This window comes from Notolepis coatsorum (assembly GCF_963971535.1).
Source record: "Notolepis coatsorum genome assembly, chromosome: 15".
In the NCBI taxonomy this organism is placed as follows: domain Eukaryota; kingdom Metazoa; phylum Chordata; class Actinopteri; order Aulopiformes; family Paralepididae; genus Notolepis; species Notolepis coatsorum.
The window spans coordinates 12226638-12246756 of record NC_140179.1 but is presented as its reverse complement, the minus strand read 5'-3'; the positions used below and the strand labels follow the sequence as shown (position 1 = coordinate 12246756).

Genomic DNA, 20119 nt, shown 5'->3' with positions numbered 1-20119 from the left:
CTGCATCCCCTTAACAATTGTGTGTATTGAGCTGTACTGTATTGTACCCATTCTGCAATCTGTTAATAAAGTTTTCAATCAATCAATCAATCAGTATATATGTATAAACACACACGCATACACACACACATGTATATATAATATATCTATATATGTATAAACACACACACACAAACACACAAATTATGTTCTAAGATTATCCTTTATTAAATAGAGGTAAATTCAGGTGTCATACAGTAGCAGCATGCAGGTGTGGGGGGGGGGTACAGGTATGGTAATAGAAATTATACTATAACCATATATAACCATGAGGTGGTAGCCATCTGTCCCTGGTTTCTGACCCTGATGGCTGCTGGCTCTCTTTCTTCTTTCTACCACTCCTCACTAGCATAACAACATTACAACCATGAGGTGGTAGCCTCTAGCATAACAACATTACACCCATGAGGTGGTAGCCTCTAGCATAACAACATTACACCCATGAGGTGGTAGCCTCTAGCATAACAACATTACAACCATGAGGTGGTAGCCTCTAGCATAACAACATTACACCCATGAGGTGGTAGCCTCTAGCATAACAACATTACAACCATGAGGTGGCAGCCTCTAGCATAACAACATTACGACCATGAGGTGTTAGCCTCTAGCATAACAACATTACAACCATGAGGTGTTAGCCTCTAGCATAACAACATTACAACCATGAGGTGGTAGCCTCTAGCATAACAACATTACAACCATGAAGTGGTAGCCTCACAGGGGTAGGCAATTAAGTTTGGCCGAGGGCCAAATTTTTTCCAAGCCATTGTATGGGGGGCCGGAAACAAAAACAATGGCTAATCTAATATATTGATAGTGAAAACATTTGAACTCTGTGACAGACCACCTTATAACTAAGACATACATTTGTGGCAGAGGCAGATAATGGACAAAATAAACTAGCTGCATAGGTGGCATAATAAACTGTAAACGGCATACACATTTGCACTGAACATTATACCTTTGTCTGTTTGCCATTTTATTATAAAACCAGAGACGAGCGCCTCTCTCTTATCGGCCTATCTTACATTACGCGCAACCAATGCGTCTATCTGACAGCCCTTTCTGTGGAGCGCACTGGACTATTGAGAAACAATAGGAATTTTCCATTGGTTCTCCCAGTCCACGTGGCAATTTCTAGCATTTCCATTGGCTATAGCAGTGTTTCTCAAAGTGTGGGGCGCGCCCCCCAGGGGGGGCGCAGAGGCATGACGGGGGGCCTTGAGATTATATATATTTTTTTTTATTACAGAAAATGTTCACTAAAGTGCTATCTGTTGCCATATTTGGATACGTTTGACCATTTCTCAAAATCTGAAAATCATTATTTAATAAAACACAGAAAAGGATCACCAAGTTACTCTGGATAAAAAAAAAACTTTACAGACAACATTGAGACAAAGCTTCCTGACACATCTCCATCCAAACTCTTGGAAGAACTCATTGAAATCTCATATGATACCACCTGGAGAGCTAGTTTCAGAGTGTGGTGCTGAGTACCAAGTATCTCATGATGCAGCAGTTAAGGTGTTGATACCATTCAGCACCACATATCTGTGTGAAGCTGGCTTTTCATCCATGACAGCTCTGAAAACAAAATATAGGGCCAAGTTGAGCCTTGAGGATGACATGCGTGTTGCCTTGTCAAAGACTGACAGCAATAAAGACTAAACTAATCTAATGATGACATTTAAGACATGCATGACATACAGATACACCTGAAGACTATTAAACCAGGAAGTGCAGCACTGTTGATAAGGCTGTATCCTCCATTACTGTAGTGCCCTGCGCTGCAACACAACTAACACAAGAGTGAACAAAAAACGTCTGTCGTTGACTGCTCGCTTGTGTTGTTTGTTGGATTAGTTTAGGTTTATTTGGGCTTGCCAAACAATCTATCAAAACGTACACGGAACCGCGGTCTGTCGTTGACTGAGTCGCTTGTGTTGTCGCTGTGTGTCAGACTCTGGATTCTTTCGAACACCCGCCCACCTCTACCTCTGATTGGCTTACCATGACATTTTACTCAACCTCAGCCAATCGCGCACTGCCCACTAACCAAGGAAAAAAAGTATTGCTTCTCGGTGCAGAGTTCTGTCTGATGAAAAAAACAGCTTCAATCATAGTAACGCGCCGCATTTTTTGGCAGTAACTGTAACAGCGTTATTAAGATTGGAAGAGTAATCCGTTAGATTACTCGTTACTGAAAAAACTAACGCCGTTAGTAACGCCGTTATTCCCATCACTGGATGTCACAGTATGATGTCATAATCAAACATTCTAGAACATTTGTGATGTCACAGTATGATGTCATAAAATCAAACATTCTAGAACATTTGTGATGTCACAGTATGATGTCATAATATACATTATAGAACATTTGTGATGTCACAGTATGATGTCATAATAGAACATTCTAGACCATTTGTGATGTCCCAGTATGATGTCATAATCAAACATTCTAGAACATTTCTGTATATATTCAACAATTCTCTCAGATCTCAGAAGACAAGTGAACATCTCACTTGTTGTTTCCGGCTACTTGTCTGTAAGTTTGAATATATTCTGTAGATACCAAATGGCTGCTTTTTTATATAAGCGCTTTTATCTAAAGCGATTTACAATTTGTTCCTCGAATTTTTTACCCATTCACTCACACATTCACACACCAATGGCAGAGGCAACCAGGCAAGGTGCCAACCTGCTCATCGGGAGCAATTAGGGGTTAAGTGTCTTGCTCAAGGACACATCGACACGCTGCCCGGGAGGAGCTGGAATCGAACCGGGAACCTCCAGATTGCCAGACGACTGCTCTACCTCCTGTGCCACTGTCTCCCCTACCATTTTAATACCATTTTAAAATCACCACATGGAAAAGGAAACAATGTCCTGTACAATCCTTAATGAGCTGCGTCTGGAGGGAAGGCTCTGTGATGTGGTTATTAAAGTCAACAGCACTGAGTTGAATGCCCACAAGGCCCTCCTGTGTGACTGCAGTGACTATTTCAGGTAAGTTTAGCTTGGTTCAGGTTAGCTTGGTTCAGCTTAGCTTGGTTTTAGGTTAGTTTGGTTCAGGTTAGCTTGGTTAGTAAACAGATACCATACTGTACTTTTACTGTAAACATATACTATACTGTAAAAATATACTATACTGCACTTCTACTGTAAACAGATAATATACTGTACTTATACTGTAAACAGATACTATACTTCTACTGTAAAAATATACTATACTGCACTTCTACTGTAAACAGATACTATACTGTACTTCTATTGTAAACAGATACTATACTGTACTTTTCTACTGTAAACAGATAATATACTGTACTTCTACTGTAAAAAGATACTATACTTCTACTGTGCTAAGACCCTATACTTCTACAGTGAACATATATTACTACACAGGACAGAATGTTGCTTACTGTTTACTCATCAGATATATCTATACTCTGCGTCCCACAGAGCCCTCTTCACTCGCTGGAGCGAGTCAGAGCAACTCGTCTACACTATCCCTGGGGTGTCCCCGGGTATGATGCAGCTCATCATAGAGTACTCCTACACACGCTTTGTGCTGGTGACAGCAGAGAACGTGGAAGAGCTTCTGGTGGCTGCAGACCAGCTTCGCGTCACTGGAATAGTAGGAGCGTGCTCTGACTTCCTAGAAGGCCTGCTGTCTCTGGAAAATTGTGTCGTCATCTGGAGGTTGGCGGACATCTACAACTGCCCTGACCTGAGGCGCAAGGCCCATCTCTTCATCGTGTGCCACTTTGAGGAGATGTTGCACGTCGCACAGGAGTTTGTGGAGCTGTCCCTGCAGCAAATGGTGGACATCATCGAGAGGGATGATCTGAACGTGAAGAGCGAGGAGACGGTGTTCGAGGCTGTCCTCCGTTGGATCGACCACTCCCGTGAGGAGCGTAAAACACACATCCCTTTGCTGCTTCCCAAGGTAACCAATTGTATTACTGTGTGTAACTGCAGCTGTGTCATAGTGTAATTCCGCTTAAACTGCAGTGTGATGTCATAGTAGGACCGGTTAGAACAGACTAGAACGTTCTGGAACATTGTGATGTCATAGCGGTGATGTCATAGTAGGACCGGTTAGAACAGGCTAGAACGCTCTGGAACATTGTGATGTCATAGCTGTGATGTCATTGTAGACCCCGGCCATAGTGTATAAATAGAGAGACACTATAAGGTTCGTTCCTTCACTTCTCCACGACCCTCAGGCCCTGTCCACACGAGGGTTTGGATTTAATATGACCGAAGTTTGAAAAAATAAAACTCCGTCCACACGGTGAACACATGTGAACAACCGTGTATAACTGCGTACTCACGGCAGAGCTGGGAACCCAGTAACCGATACATTTAGTACAATGCCAAAACAGTAGGCGGCGATGTTGTTCAGACATGAAGGCCATTTCAACCAATCAGAAAAGGCTGTACGCTCACTAAACTTCCTGTTGGGTCGCGATCTGCCATTAATTCACTGAAGAAGAAGAAGTAAACTTCCTGTTTAGAAGCACAGCTGGACTGGATCATTTTGCCAACGGAACATATTATTTTCAGCAAAGAAAGAAATTGCAATAAACAAACGGATACATTCACTGTGTTCTGCCTCTCATTTTGTTGATGAAACAAAACCATCAGCAACACAATTTACCACCAAGAGCGGATAGTTTAGTCTCACAAAAGACCGCCGGTGTTGTTAGCTACATGCTAATGTGAATGGCTATATCCATGTATAGTATATAGCTTAAATGCTAACGTAATGTGGTACGGTTACCGATATGAAATGGATGTAAACGTTATTTAACACATTGCAGAATGGGTACAATACAATACGGCTCAATACAAACAATTGTTAAGGGGATGCAGTCTGGACTGGGTTCCTTATAACAATAACTTGACAACACATGAGTTTAGTTTAGCTGCAGCTACATGTTTACTCTCAGCGTCAGGTCAGGAATGCGACAAGACATCAGTCAATCACAACACTCTTCAACACAGACGATACGTTTCGAACAAAAGTTTGTTACAATCATTTTCATATAACGCTACTTGGGACTGCTGTAAACACTGGTGTAGTTGGCTCTGCTATAATCTCTCTACCCCGCGGTCTGCCGTGAACATGGGAAATAATTGTAATGCAACACGTCACTACAATTGGCATCGCCAACAAGAAGCTGGGGGCGGCCTTTGAGGAGTGGAAGGGCATAAGTGCCGGCAGAGAACGCACGGCAAACCACCGACCGCTGCAGACAGCGGAACTCGCAAGGAGACTGTTTGAGGCAACAGCGCCCATACAGGGCCGGCTGGAAGAAGCAGACGGGCTGGAAGAAGCAGACGGGCTGGAAGAAGCAGACGGGCTGGAAGAAGCAGACTGTCTCGAGAGCGCGTCGGTAGCCTCAGGCAAGACAGGCATCAGCTCTCGCCACAGTAACTCCGCCGCATCTGCCGCTAAAGCCTCAGGCAAGACAGGCATCAGCTCTCGCCACAGTAACTCCGCCGCCGCTGACGTGGGGTCTATACAAGCCTTCGTAGACGGCCTGCGAGAGCAAGAGGAGCACAGTGAAGCAATGCGGAAACTGGTAGCCGAAGATGCAAGGGCACAAGTGGCGGCCGACAACGCGGAAAGAAAGGCCAAACGAAGGGCCGAAACCGCGGGAAGAAAGGTGCAGCAGGCCGCTGAAACCGTGGAAAGACAAGGAAGGCTAGAGGCTAAACGCAGAGAAGGAACACTAATGGAAGCCCTGCAGAAGCTACGTGCAGCTCAAGCAGCCAGCCAAGGTGACTACCCAGCTGTATACGGACGGGAGTGGCCCGACGGGCGTTTCATAGGCGTTAGGGTGAAAGAGGAAGGCCAGTCTCCAGCACCGCCGCAGGCAGCCCCAAGACAGCCACCGCAGGCAGCCCCAAGACCGCCACCGCAGGCAGCCCCAAGACAGCCACCTCAACAGCTAGCTGCAACACCAGCAGGGCCAGAAGGGCACCAGGCGCCAGCGCAGGCAGACCCATGCACAAGCCAGCTACCGCCACAGCCAGCGGTAGCACAAGGAAGGCACGACGACAGAGCCGAATACAGCACAGCAGCTCTCGTCAGAGGGCTCACCGAAGCCATCAATGCCAGTCGTATGCCTATACCTGTACCCGCAGGGTTCAATGGCGACCCACTAACCTACCACGCCTGGAAGGCGTCCTTTCTGACGCTGGTGGACAGGAAGAGCATATCCCCCGCAGAGAAGTTATACCATCTACGCGAGTACGTGAGGGGAACTGCCAGGACGGCCATAGAGAGCTACTGCGTGCAAGGCACAGGACGCCTATAATGCAGCATGGCAACTCTTAGCGGAGAGATATGGAAATCCATTCCTGCTTGCCAATTCATTCAGAGCGAAGCTTGATGCTTGGCCCAAGATAAGCGCCAACGGTAGTGTTGAACTTCAAGAACTCGCCGACTTTTTGCGCAGCTGTGAGGCTGCCATGCCTCGGATCAAAGAGCTGGACATACTTAATGATTGCCGCGAGAACCAGAAAATACTCTCTAAACTCCCAGACGGGGTGACGGCAAGATGGAATAGGAAAGTCGTAGACATAGACGACGCAACGCACACGTTCCCGAGCTTCAGCCAGTTTGTCAAGTTCCTCACACGTGAAGCCAAAATCGCTTGCAACCCAGTAACATCGCTTCATGCCCTGAACCCACGGGACGGTATGAGGGACCCGGGCGCAAGACGCAGGGAGCCTGGAGCAAGGGTCTTAACAGCTAGCGCCCATGAGACAGCCGGCGCCACACGCTGCGTCCTTTGTGCGACGAGCGGCCATAGCCTACAAGAGTGTCCAAAAGTTTAAGCAGAAGAGCATGGTTGAACGGAACACGTTTGCTCGCGAAAGGCAGTTGTGCTTCGAGTGTCTGAAGTCCGGCCATACCGCCAGGGACTGTAGAGATAGACCCAACTGCGAGATCTGTGATGGAAGACATATGACGTGCCTGCATGCGGACCACACCACGGAGGAAAGGTCGGACGCAAGGAACCGGGCTAAGTACCTAAACAAAGGTACAAATACGCCGCCACACCAGGCAACGTCATTTAGAGTCATCCAGAAGCATGGGGGCACGCATACCTCCACAATAGTTCCAGTGTGGGTGTCAGCTAAAGCGGAGCCCAGCCGGGAAGTCCTGGTGTATGCACTCCTCGATAATCAAAGTGACACCACCTTTATCCTCGAGAAGACAGCAAAGACTCTCAACATCAAGGGCGAAACAGTGCAGTTACAGCTCTCGACACTGGCTTCCAGAAACACAGTCGTGCCCTGTTGGAAACTAACTGGCCTACAAGTAAGAGGATTCCAGTCAACCAAGCTAATTCCGCTGCCAGTGACTTACTCAAGAGACTTTATCCCGGCAAACAGAGGCCATATTCCCACCCCAGGGACAGCGAAGGCATGGGTTCATCTGGCACATCTAGCAGAGAATATCGCCCCGGAACAACGCTGTGATGTTGGCCTGCTAATTGGCTACAACTGCCCTCAAGCCCTCCGGCCACTAGTCACAGTGGCGGGGGAGGACCACCAGCCGTTTGCAGTGCAAACAAACTTAGGCTGGAGCGTGGTGGGATATGGAAACCCGGGGCTCCACTATGGAGATACCATCGGAATCAGTCGCCACGTCCTGGTAAAGCAAGTGAGGCCAGGGTTACCGGCCTCGGCAGGGCTCACCAGGGAAGTGCACTATGTCAATAGAACCCAGATCAAAGAAGTTGTGCTACCTACAGACGTACTAAAGAGGCTGGAGGCCGACTTCTCGGAAAGAGCGGCAGAGGCCAACCCTATATCTCAAGAGGATCTACGGTTCATGTCGGAACTGAAGAAGGCATCAAGCTAAAGAGCAACGGTCATTATGAAATGCCGCTGCCATTCAAGAAGGAAAAGCCTAAGTTACCGGATAATAAGATCTGTGCCATCCATCGGCTCAACAGCCTAGAGAGGAAGCTGCGGAAAGATGCGCAGTACTACCAGGACTACAAGACATTACATTAAAACAACACTAGGTTCTCTAGTACAGTGGTTCTCAAACATTTGGGTCCAAACTGTTCCCTAGCAACAGAAACCGTCTACAACCGATGTCTAAGTTGTACCCGCTGTCTGCTTGTCTCTTCCCAGGTTCGCATGGGCTTGATGAGGCCTGACTACTTGCTGAACAACGTCCAGAACAACCCTGTGGTGAGGGACAGCCACGACTGCAGGCCCCTCATCCTCAGAGTCCTGAACCCCCCTGGCTCCGACAGGCTCCCAAACCCCCTGATGCGTCCACGCCTGCCCCAGGAGGTCCTATTGGCCATCGGAGGCCGGAGTCAGTCTAATCATTATGGCAGCATGACCATGGAGGCTTACGATATCCGAGCCGGCGGATGGATGGACGTGAGCGTTGAGGGGGAGAGTCCCCGGTGGTGCCACGGCACCGCTTATCTCCATGGTCTGGTCTACTGTGTCGGTGGCTTCGAGGACAGAAAAAAGGCTCTCAGCAGTGTGAGAAGGTTCAACCCTGTCACTCGCAGCTGGCTGCAGGCGGCTTCCATGCACTCATGCCGCTGTTACATCAGCGTGGTCACGTTGGGAGGCTGTATCTACGCCATGGGAGGGTGGGTCAGAGGCGCGGTACTGAACACCGCCGAGCGCTACGAGCCTGAAACCAACCAGTGGACAGTGATCTCACCCATGCTGGAGCACAGGAGCCGCGCCGGGGCAGCAGCCCTCCAGGGCAAGGTGGGTGGAACTGAGGGACACAGGGTGCTAGATGAACACAAGGAACGTTAGATCAGAAATCATAAATGTCTTTATTGCCAAGTAAGCTTGCACATACAAAAGATGTCTGGGTCCTTTGGTGCATCAACATTAACAGACAATTAAAGTAGAATGAAATCAAATGGAATATATAAACTAAATTAGAATATTCTTTCTTATTACAGGTTTACATCTGTGGTGGCTTCAACTGGGCGGGGTGTCTGCTCACAGCTGAGTGCTACAGCCCAGAGACTAACCAGTGGACTCTGATCGCCCCCATGAGCGACAGGCGTTGCGGAGTGGGAGTCGCTGCGTACAGAGGACAAGTATATGCGGTAGGTGCACACAGACAAATGCTTTATACTAGATATTTTATAGATATGTATCATTTGACTTTCAATGCTTCTGTGATGCCCTCATTTCCCTAAATGAGTGTCTGCCTGCCTTAACCACACACTAAAACATTCCTCTCATGTGTCCTGTCCTCAGGTGGGAGGGTGGAACCGTGGAAACTACCTGCGTAGCGCGGAGGCCTACAGCCCCTTGACTGACTCCTGGAGTGCCCTGCCTGCCATGCTCACCCCCCGCAGCTGCTTTGGCATCGCGGTGCTGGACGACCTGCTCTTCGTGGTCGGAGGCTTTAATGACTTCAGCACCATCTCCAACGTGGAGCGCTACGACCAGAGCAGCGACAAGTGGACTGTAGCCGAGGACATGAAGATCAAGCGCAGTTACCTAAGCTGCTGCATAATGCATGGCCTGCCATTTAACATGAGCCAGTACGCTGCTCCCCGAGGAGGAGGAGCAGGAGGAGGAGCAGGAGGATAATGATTAGGAGGAGAAGGAGGAGGAGCAGGAGGAGGAGGATGATTAGGAGGAACAGGAGCAGGAGGAGGAGGAGGAGGAAGATGATTAGGAGCAGGAGGAGCAGGAGGAGGATGAGGAGGAATATGAGGAAGAGGAGGAGGATTAGGAGCAGGAGGAGGAGGAAGATGAGGATTAGGAGGAGGAAGATGAGGAGGAGGAGGAAGAGGAGGATTAGGAAGAGGATTAGGAGGGGGAGGAGGAAGAGGAGGATTAGGAGCTCAAGGAGGAGGAGGAAGAGGAGGATTAGGAGGAGGAGGAAGATGAGGAAGAGTAGGAGGAGGAGGAGGAGGAAGAGGAGGAGCAGGATGTTTAAGAGCAGGAGGAGGAAGAGGAGGAGGAGGAAGAGTAGGGGGAGGAGGAGGAAGAGGAGGAGGAGGCAGCAGGGGATCCATCTAAGAACCTTAAACATTTATTAGACCAAAATAAATCCTAAGAAATGTATAAATTACTATCAGCCACAGGTGGTGCATTTCTTTCTTCTAGTAATTCAGACAATACACAGACGGTAGTCATTTTAAGTAGCCTTTTGCACTTGGTTGTCTGTTTTTACTTTTACTGCTGGATTGTGTATCGCATGGAGTGTTTCTCTTTTTATTTGCCGTGCTGTCGTTGAGATGTTTTGTTGTTTGTTTGTCTTTGTTGCTTGTTGGTGAAGCTGCAAATATGAATTGCCCCACGCGGGATCAATAAAGTTGTCTGAATCTGAATCTGAATATCGGTTTTTAGTTTGTGTAATGCAGTGTTTCTCAAAGTGTGGGGCGCGCCCTGCATGACATGGGGGGCCTTGGAGATTTTTATTTTTTTTGGATTACAGAAAATTATTACTAAAGTGCTATCTGTTGCCATATTTGGATACGTTTGACCATTTCTCAAAATCTGAAAATCATTATTTAATAAAACACAGAAAAGGATCACCAAGTTACTCTGGATAAAAAAAAAACTTTACAGACAACATTGAGACAAAGCTTCCTGACACATCTCCATCCAAACTCTTGGAAGAACTCATTGAAATCTCATCTGATACCACCTGGAGAGCTAGTTTCAGAGTGTGGTGCTGAGTACCAAGTATCTCATGATGCAGCAGTTAAGGTGTTGATACCATTCAGCACCACATATCTGTGTGAAGCTGGCTTTTCATCCATGATGGCTCTGAAAACAAAATATAGGGCCAAGTTGAGCCTTGAGGATGACATGCGTGTTGCCTTGTCAAAGACTGACAGCAATAAAGACTGTTTGCTTATTTCCTATGTTTGCTTTGTAAATTCCCAGTCACTGAGTGAAGATCTGCTGTTTTGCAAATATGTCAAAAACAGCGACAGCTGATGAGCTTTTCAAAATTATTGACAGTTACCTGACAGAACATGGACTGAAATGGGAGAACTGTGTGGGCTTTTGCTCTGACGGTGCGCAGGCCATGGCAGGGAAAAGGAGGGGGTCTCATCAAGGGGGTCTCGCCAAACGTGCAATGGACGCACTGTAAATTCACAGAGGCGCCAGCGTCAATACCGCTTAGCCATGAGCTTTTGACAAGTTATAAACGTGGTAAATTTCATCAAAACCCGACCCCTGAAAGCGCGCCTGTTCTCTGCGCTGTGTGAGGAGATGGGAGCTGACCATTCTGCAGTGCTGTTTCACAGCGAGGCAAGGTGGCTCTCGCGAGGGAAGGTGTTAGTGTTATTTCAATAAATTTAGACATGGCCCATTTCATGACTATTTTGTTGGGGTGCGGGGGGGGGCCAAAATATTTTGGTCCGCCAAAGGGGGGCCTGACAGAAAAAGTTTGAGAAGCACTGGGCTATAGTGACACATAGATATATGATAAATGGATAGATACAGCGGATTAGATGCAGTCCAGGGAAAACAACCAATCTAGATATTTCAAGATTCTATGCTTTACATCCGCGCATTCTCTGAGAGATGCACACAATTTTTAGATGACAATCGATTCCGATACAATAAAGCAAGTCTTTATCACAAACAAATCCAAAGATATTTAATGTTTTACAAAACATGTCTAGTGTTGCACCCGGCTTTAGAGGGTTAAAAGCCTAATTGTATTTTTTATTTAGTTAATAAATGTCTTGTTGTAATTCCTTATATACCTAATGTAGCGCATCTTCTTGAAGCAGATTCAGCTTTTTTTGCTCTGATTTGACTTCAGTTTAATTGCATTGTTACTGTTCACATGTGTGGTGCCGTCACAGTCATATATATATATTAGTAAAGATAAAGTTTGAATGACTTACTGAACTGGTGTTTTAATTTCACACCACACTGCTTGTTTGTTATTTGTCTGACATTCTATTTATGCATCTGATATTGTTATTTATGTTTAGTCCCATGCATTTTGTGGTTCTTGAATTAATTATTAATACCCATAAAACTGTTACTGTGAGATAGGCTTGCCGGTGAGTTTATCTGTTATACCGGTGAGATTATATGATATTATATTATGAGAGTAACCCATCTGAATATTACTGTGTGCATCTGAACCCACTCATTGTGTCTGTGCTGTGGTGCTGTGACTAGGTGCTCTTCAGCAAGGCAGCAGAGGATAAGATCAGGCAGCTTGCTGAGGATCCCAACTCCAACGTTGAGAGGAAGAGCGCTGCCCTGCTGTTGCAGAACACCATCGACCTGATTAACCAGGTACACTACCCACACACACCAAGGTTGTCCCCGGAGCCTGTTTTTGGGATTCAAACTTTGTCAGGGTTTTTCTAACCTCAATTTGAATAAAGTAATTCATCTGATTAAATCAGTCTTTTTTATTTTTTATTAAATCAACTTTCTTTAATGAATATAACTCATCAGGTTTTTTTAATACTATAATATTAGTGTAGCCTAATCTTTATCTGCAACTGTGAAGAAAACCCCCATTGGTTTAAACAGAATGAATAGACACATAAACAAATAAAAAACTTAATTAAAAATTTGATTTAGATGTTTATTTAGAATTTGAATGCCAACGTAACGAACGAAGGTTCGAACGTTTGGGCTCAGCCCTACTAAGTTTAAGTTTATTTGGATCCCCATTAGCCATAGCAGTGCTGGGGCTATTCTTCCTGGGGTCCATAACACGTAAAATACAGTTACAGACTTTATACACTCACAACATTCACATGTCATACAGACAATTAAAACAACAATAAAAACTCCTAATCAAATTCATAATACAATACAACAATATATACGCCTAATGAATTCATAATACGATACAATAATATCTACTCATAATTAATTCATAATACAATACAGCATACTATACTATTTAGCTTTTACATACATTATCTATGTTCATATCAGCCAATTATACAATCTTTTAATAATATATTCCTATCAGACACATACCTTTTCATCTACGTATATACCTATCTCTTTATCAGACACATACATTTTCATTTACGTACACACTATCTATTAGGGAATGTCAATTTCTTTGGTTGAAAATGTTGTTTTACCACGATTTTGAAACGACATTTACTATTCTCCTGCTTAACATGTCTGGGAAGAGAGTTCCATTCCTGCATACCATTCATTGCATTCAACCTCACTTTTGGAAGTGTAAAACCTTGTGCAGAAGCATGTCTGGTGGAATGGTTGTGTCTGTCAAGACTTATAGATAAATTGTTATATAAAATTGAGGGTATTTTTGTAACAAGAATATTCCTAGTGAATACAAGGAGTGAGTAGAGTAACTTATGTTTGACGAGTAACTAAGTTAAACAACTGTGCATCGCTGCAACATTAGTTCTGTACTCACAGCGAAGCGCTATACGCGCTGTTTTGTTTTGTACCATTTGCAAATTTTTCTGTTTATTAGTCATTACATTCGACCATACTGCACGACAATAGTCAAGATTTGACAAAACCAGAGCTTGAATTACCCGTTTGATAGAATTTAGTGGTAACAAATGAGCACATCTTTTAACAACAGAAATCCCTCTTCCCATTTTCACTACTATATTGTTATATGGTGTGACCATGACAATTTACTATCTAATGTTACTCCTAGGAGTTTAGTCTCCTGGACTTGATTAATTACCACATCACTTATCAAAAGTTTCAAGACTGGGTTCGTTCTTAAAGTATGGTTTGAACCGAAAATGATGCTACTTGTCTTTGATATGTTTAGAACTAGTTTGTTATTCTTTATCCATTCCATCACTGATTGCAACTCTGCCTTTAGGCCTAAAAGAAAAAATGGTTTGGTTCAGGTTGCTGACCGACCCTGCCGATTTAGGTGCGACCCAATTTATTTTCTGAGTTAGAAAAAAATTAAATAAAATAAAAACATTTACAATAACATTTCATAAAAATCTTAGTCAAACCTTTAGTATTATGGATATTAAACATGCTGGCAGAGTACATGCATCCATGTTGTCGTGAACATTTTAATTAAATAAAGAAATTCCCTATCCATAGTCGCCGTGGGAAAAAATAAATTAAATTCCCTACCTACCCATGGCCTTAACTGACAACCAACAGGAACCAAACAATATTTTCTTTTATGCCTTAGGACCGTTTTTAATTCATTGGCTGTTGAGGCTGATGTGTAAATCGTTGAATCATCCGCATACATAGAAATATAGGACTTATTTAGGACAAGAGGCATGTCATTTGTAAATATGGTGTAGAGCGAAGGCCCAAGGCAACTTCCTTGGGGTACTCCACACCTTACCGTTTTAACTTCTGAGTAACTCCCATTAAAAAAAACTTAGTTTCCGGTTTGCTAAATAAGTTTGAATCCAAGATAATGCAGATAAGGAGAAACCGTAACATTCAAGTTTTTTAAGTACGAATTTGTGATCTATGATGTCGAATGCTGCAGTAAAATCAAGCAAGATAAGTTTAAGTTTAAGTTTATTTGGATCCCCATTAGCCACAGCAGTGCTGGGGCTATTCTTCCTGGGGTCCATAACACATAAAATACAGTTACAGACGTATACACTCACAACATTTACATGTCATACAGACAATTAAAACAACAATAAAAACCCTTATACACTCATACCATTTACATGACATACAGACCATTAAAACAACAATAAAAACCCTTATACACTCACAACATTTACATGTCATACAGACAATTAAAACAACAATAAAAACCCTAATCAAATTCATAATACAAGATAAAAATATCAGACACATACATTTTCATTTACGTACACACTATCTATTAGGGAATGTCAATTTCTTTGGTTGAAAATGTTGTTTTATAGCGCCAACCATTTTCTTTTTATCTATCTCTTTCAGCCAATCATCCGTCATTTGGGTTAAAGCAGTCGCTGTTGAATGTCCTTCACGATATGCATGTTGAAAATCAGTGGTTAATGTGTTCAAAGAAAAGTAGCATTTAATCTGTTCACTTACTATTCTTTCCATCAGTTTACTTAAAACTGGCAGTAAACTTATGGGACGACTATTAGATCCTGAGAATGTCAATTTCAAATTTTTTGGCAGTGGTATTACTTTGGCAGTTTTCCACTGTTGCGGATACAAACATTCACTAAAGGATTGATTTATAATATGACAAATAGCAGGGGCAATTAAATCAGGGACCAATTTCAGAAGTTTCCCGTCCAGATCGTCAACACCTGGTGGTTTGTTTTTAGTGCTACTTAACATATGTTCTACATTACTTATAGTCACACTATCCAAATGAAATTTACAATTTGTATCTTTCATTATTTTATTCTTTATTAAAGGGGAACTATCTTATAAATGGCCTTTTTGAGTGTTTAGCATTGTTTCCTAGCTATGTGAACTTATATTAATATGATCTATGTCTCAAAATTCTCATATTGGCGCATTCTTCCAATTCTCCTCTCACAATATTCACCCTCACTGAACTGAGTCGTTTGAAAATGTGCCTATATGTGATGTCATATAGTCACTGCTGCATGTTAATGTTCAGGCGAAGACGACGCTCCGCAGTGGTTTAGGAGCCCAGGCTCAAAACGGCTTAAGATCTTGAGGTAGAAAAATGCTGTTTTTGAGGACTTGATTAGAAATACAAAACAATGAATAAAAAAAATATATATATTACAGAGGTGTTCCATAGACTCACAGGAATTGTGTAAAAGTGCCCAAATAGTGAAAGAAATAGTAAAATAGTTCCCCTTTAACACTATGGTCACCAAAAACGCCGTAGGACGTCTTTCCCCGCCATGCTCATTCTGCCAAAGACGCCGTACCACGTCTTTGATATCAATATTTCAAAAATCTGTGATCGAAATCATATTTCTCCCCCGGAGACTTGAGATCTACTCTTGATCCCCTCTCAACTCTCCAACGGTTCAAGAGCGCCATCTGGTGGCCGATCGGCGGATCGCCCAGAGCGGAAACAGGAAATGGAAGCTGGTGCTCATTTCAATTCGGTCCGATCACTCGGTAATAGTCCCAGGACTCGAGCTAGACACAACGGATAGCAATCCGTTACCAATAACTCGATAAACAACATGATTTGGACGTATATACTATTATACAACCTGGAAATGGATCGCATATTTCTACATCCCATAATAGGAATATTTCTGTTCCACGCTCATCGCCCAACGCTATGAGGAAGCTACGGTAAGATTCAGCATTATTGTTTAACGTGTTCGATACTAACTGCTCTAATGATCATATCACCCACACTAGATGAATCATCTAACATTGGCCACGGAATTATAAACGACCCCCCCCCCCATCCGGTCAACATCAGATGATAAGTAGTAACTTCTAGAAGCACGTCCATTTGAAATTTTTTATCTCGCGCAGATTGCTATCAAACTGTATTTGATCATCAATATAATGCATTTGGGGCTATAAATCACGTTCTGGAGAAAGCTGCAGAAAACGATAAAAATATACTTATACTTTAGACCAGGGGTCTCAAACTCGCGGCCCGCGGGCCATTTGCGGCCCGCAGGATGATATTTTGCGGCCCCCTACTTGACATCAAAGTTTAGTGTTAGTGCGGCCCGCGAGCAACCTTTTGCCGACCCGTTGCGCGAGTTGGGCGTTTTATTTATTTTATCACTTGTAGGCTACCATAGCGCAGGCTCATGGCAGCAACGTTAGTGGTTTAAACGTGATTCCGGAGTGATACCAAGTGGAAGGAAATATATCCTGTCATTAGTGCGTATAGCAGGTATCCTCGAAATTCTCCCCTATCTCCTCTGCAAGCTCCTGTCCGGCTGCACTGCTCCAACTGTCTGTGTCTGTCTACTGCTTTGGTCCAATCATATTCAGCGTCCCGTCACCATCCCCCCCCCCCCCCCCCACCCACAGTCTGCGAATCAGAGGCAGAGTAGGGCGGGTCTTCACGGAATGCATGTTGTCTCTTTCAACGGGTCGGAGTCAGAGCGAGAGTTGACAACGCATCTACAGTAGTCTAATCTGCAGGTACTGTAGCTAGTAGCATAGTTTTGCCAGCAGGCAGCTAGTAGAAAAATATGGCATGTTCAAAGATGGCCAGTAAAATAAAAGTCAACAGTGAAAATCGCTGCAATTCAAAGGTGAATGGACTGAAAAATATGCGTTCATCCTCCCTCCAACCAGCACAATGTGCCAAGAAACGGTAGCTCTTGTGAAGAGTGGCAATTTGAAACGCAATTTGAAACGCCAATACGAAACAAAACACAGTTATTTTGATGCAACCTTTCAGCACTAAGAACCACAAAAATAAATGGAATGAAATCATCATATCAAGCTGCAAGCAGAATTATTGTTAAAGTTATGTCACAACGATAAAAAGCAACCAAGTCCTCACTCAGTGGCATGGGTGTTGGCTAAACACAAGAAGCCATTCTCTGATGCATACATAATAAAATAATGTATGACTGAAGTGATGGAGACCATGTTTGAACTTTGAAGGCAAACAAAAGCAAATCCTCCTCAGATAGCACAGCAACCAGAATAACTGAAATACTGGCTGATGATTTCATTAAACAGCTTTGTGATGGAATAAAGAAAATGCACAGTGCATTTCCATAGCTGTGGATGAGTCCACTGACACCACTGAGAATGCTCAGTTGCTGGTGTTTGTGAGGTTTTATGATGAGGCAAAGGGGTAGTTTGTTGATGTATTAATACATTTTTGGAATACTTGAAGACTCTACCTCCAGCGGCCCCCAGGTAAATTGAGTTTGAGACCCCTGCTTTAGACCGTATTTTAGTATGAATATGTGAATGAAAAAGTATAACGTTGCTACACCCTGAACAATAGATACTTGACGTTGAATGGGCCATAGTAATGTCAATTTAGCAATACAATTTAAAAAGTTATAGCCCTGCAAAGAAGGTAAACATCCCCATAGACAAATAGAGCTGGCGGAGGATGGTATATTAAGAATATAAGCCTGGCGACCAAAGTGTTAATAAATAGGATTTTTCATTATCTATTGTTTGCATATTATTCCTTAAATTATCTACTTTTCCAATAAAATAATTGTTAATATGATTAGCAATCTCAACTGGTTTGGTGAGGAATTTTTCTTCTGTTTCTAGAAAGGATGGGGTAGGTTTCTTATTCCTGCCCATTATTTCATTTTGAGTATTCTATAATAATTTACTGTCATTTTTAATATAATTAAACCTATTTTCATAATACAATTTCTTCTTCTTTTTATTACATTTTGTAACAACATTTCTTAATCTACAATATACCTCCCAGTCTGATTTATAACCTGATGTATTTGCTATTAATTTAGCTTGATTACGTTCTATCATATACTCTTTTAGTTCATCATCCAACCATGGTGTTCTGACGCTTCTGACCGTAAACTTTCTCAATGGTGCATGTTTGTCAACAAGTGGCATAAACATTTTATCAAAAACTACACACACACACACACACACACACACACACACACACACTATCAAGTCAAGTCAAGAGTTTTATTTGTCACGGCATACAAGTATACAATGAAATGCGGGTGGTCTTGCCCGCAACGATGTACAATACAGTAGTACAACATATAATAGAATCCAATAAAACAACATTGTGCAATAAACGGGTAACATAGTGGGGCATCTCGGTATTTGTACATAGTTATTTACAGAGCATGGAGGACATGCTAGGTCCTTTGGTAGTGCAATACACTGTTACTGTTGCTATACTATTTTTAAAGTGACCTTTCCTTTGTGGCCATAAGTGTGGGCGTGTGCAGCATGAGTGTGTGCTTGCTCATGTTAAAGTGGCTGCTAGTGTGCGAGCATGTACAGCGTGCGTGTCGTGTGTGTGCTCATGTGCGCTTGTGTGTGGAGAGTTCAGTGTTCTGTGGCACTCAGTGTTCAGTGTTCAAGGCTCTGATGGCCTGGGGGAAGAAGCTGAGCCGAAGCCTCTCTGTCCTAGTAGCTGGGGTTCGCAGGCTGAGGTTATGAGGTATCTGCTTGTAGTCAGTGGATAACTTCTCTCTTCTCTGCTTGTAGTCAGTGGATAACTTCTCTCTTCTCTGCTTGTAGACGGTGGATAACTTCTCTCTTCTCTGCTTGTAGTCAGTGGATAACTTCTCTCTTCTCTGCTTGTAGACTGTGGATAACTTCTCTCTTCTCTGCTTGTAGTCAGTGGATAACTTCTCTCTTCTCTGCTTGTAGACGGTGGATAACTTCTCTCTTCTCTGCTTGTAGTCAGTGGATAACTTCTCTCTTCTCTTCTTGTAGACAGTGGATAACTTCTCTCTTCTCTGCTTGTAGTCAGTGGATAACTTCTCTCTTCTCTGCTTGTAGACTGTGGATAACTTCTCTCTTCTCTGCTTGTAGTCAGTGGATAACTTCTCTCTTCTCTTCTTGTAGACCGTGGATAACTTCTCTCTTCTCTGCTTGTAGACGGTGGATAACTTCTCTCTTCTCTGCTTGTAGTCAGTGGATAACTTCTCTCTTCTCTGCTTGTAGACGGTGGATAACTTCTCTCCTCTCTTCTTGTAGACGGTGGATAACTTCTCTCTTCTCCTTGTAGACGGTGGATAACTTCTCTCTTCTCTGCTTGTAGACGGTGGATAACTTCTCTCTTCTCTGCTTGTAGTCAGTGGATAACTTCTCTCTTCTCTGCTTGTAGTCAGTGGATAACTTCTCTCTTCTCTGCTTGTAGTCGGTGGATAACCTCTCTTCTCTGCTTGTAGTCAGTGGATAACTTCTCTCTTCTCTGCTTGTAGTCAGTGGATAACTTCTCTCTTCTCTTCTTGTAGTCGGTGGATAACTTCTCTCTTCTCTTCTTGCAGTCAGTGGATAACTTCTCTTCTCTGCTTGTAGTCAGTGGATAACTTCTCTCTTCTCTTCTTGTAGACCGTGGATAACTTCTCTCTTCTCTTCTTGTAGTCAGTGGATAACTTCTCTCTTCTCTTCTTGTAGACGGTGGATAACTTCTCTCTTCTCTTCTTGTAGTCAGTGGATAACTTCTCTCTTCTCTTCTTGTAGACGGTGGATAACTTCTCTCTTC

At 43.6% G+C, this 20119-nt stretch overlaps 1 protein-coding gene across 2 annotated transcripts in view; it reads left to right on the top strand.

Moving 5' to 3' along the window:
- Positions 1-20119, top strand: part of pgm3 (phosphoglucomutase 3) — a 77989-nt gene that overhangs the window by 37088 nt on the left and 20782 nt on the right. For both annotated transcript variants that reach the window (XR_014620553.1, XM_084330359.1), the window contains exon 10: positions 12220-12339. Coding sequence is in view for 1 of the 2 variants with exons in the window: in XM_084330359.1 (XP_084186485.1) it covers positions 12220-12339 (120 nt within the window). In the remaining variant the exon portion in view is untranslated. The remainder of the gene's footprint in view (positions 1-12219; positions 12340-20119) is intronic.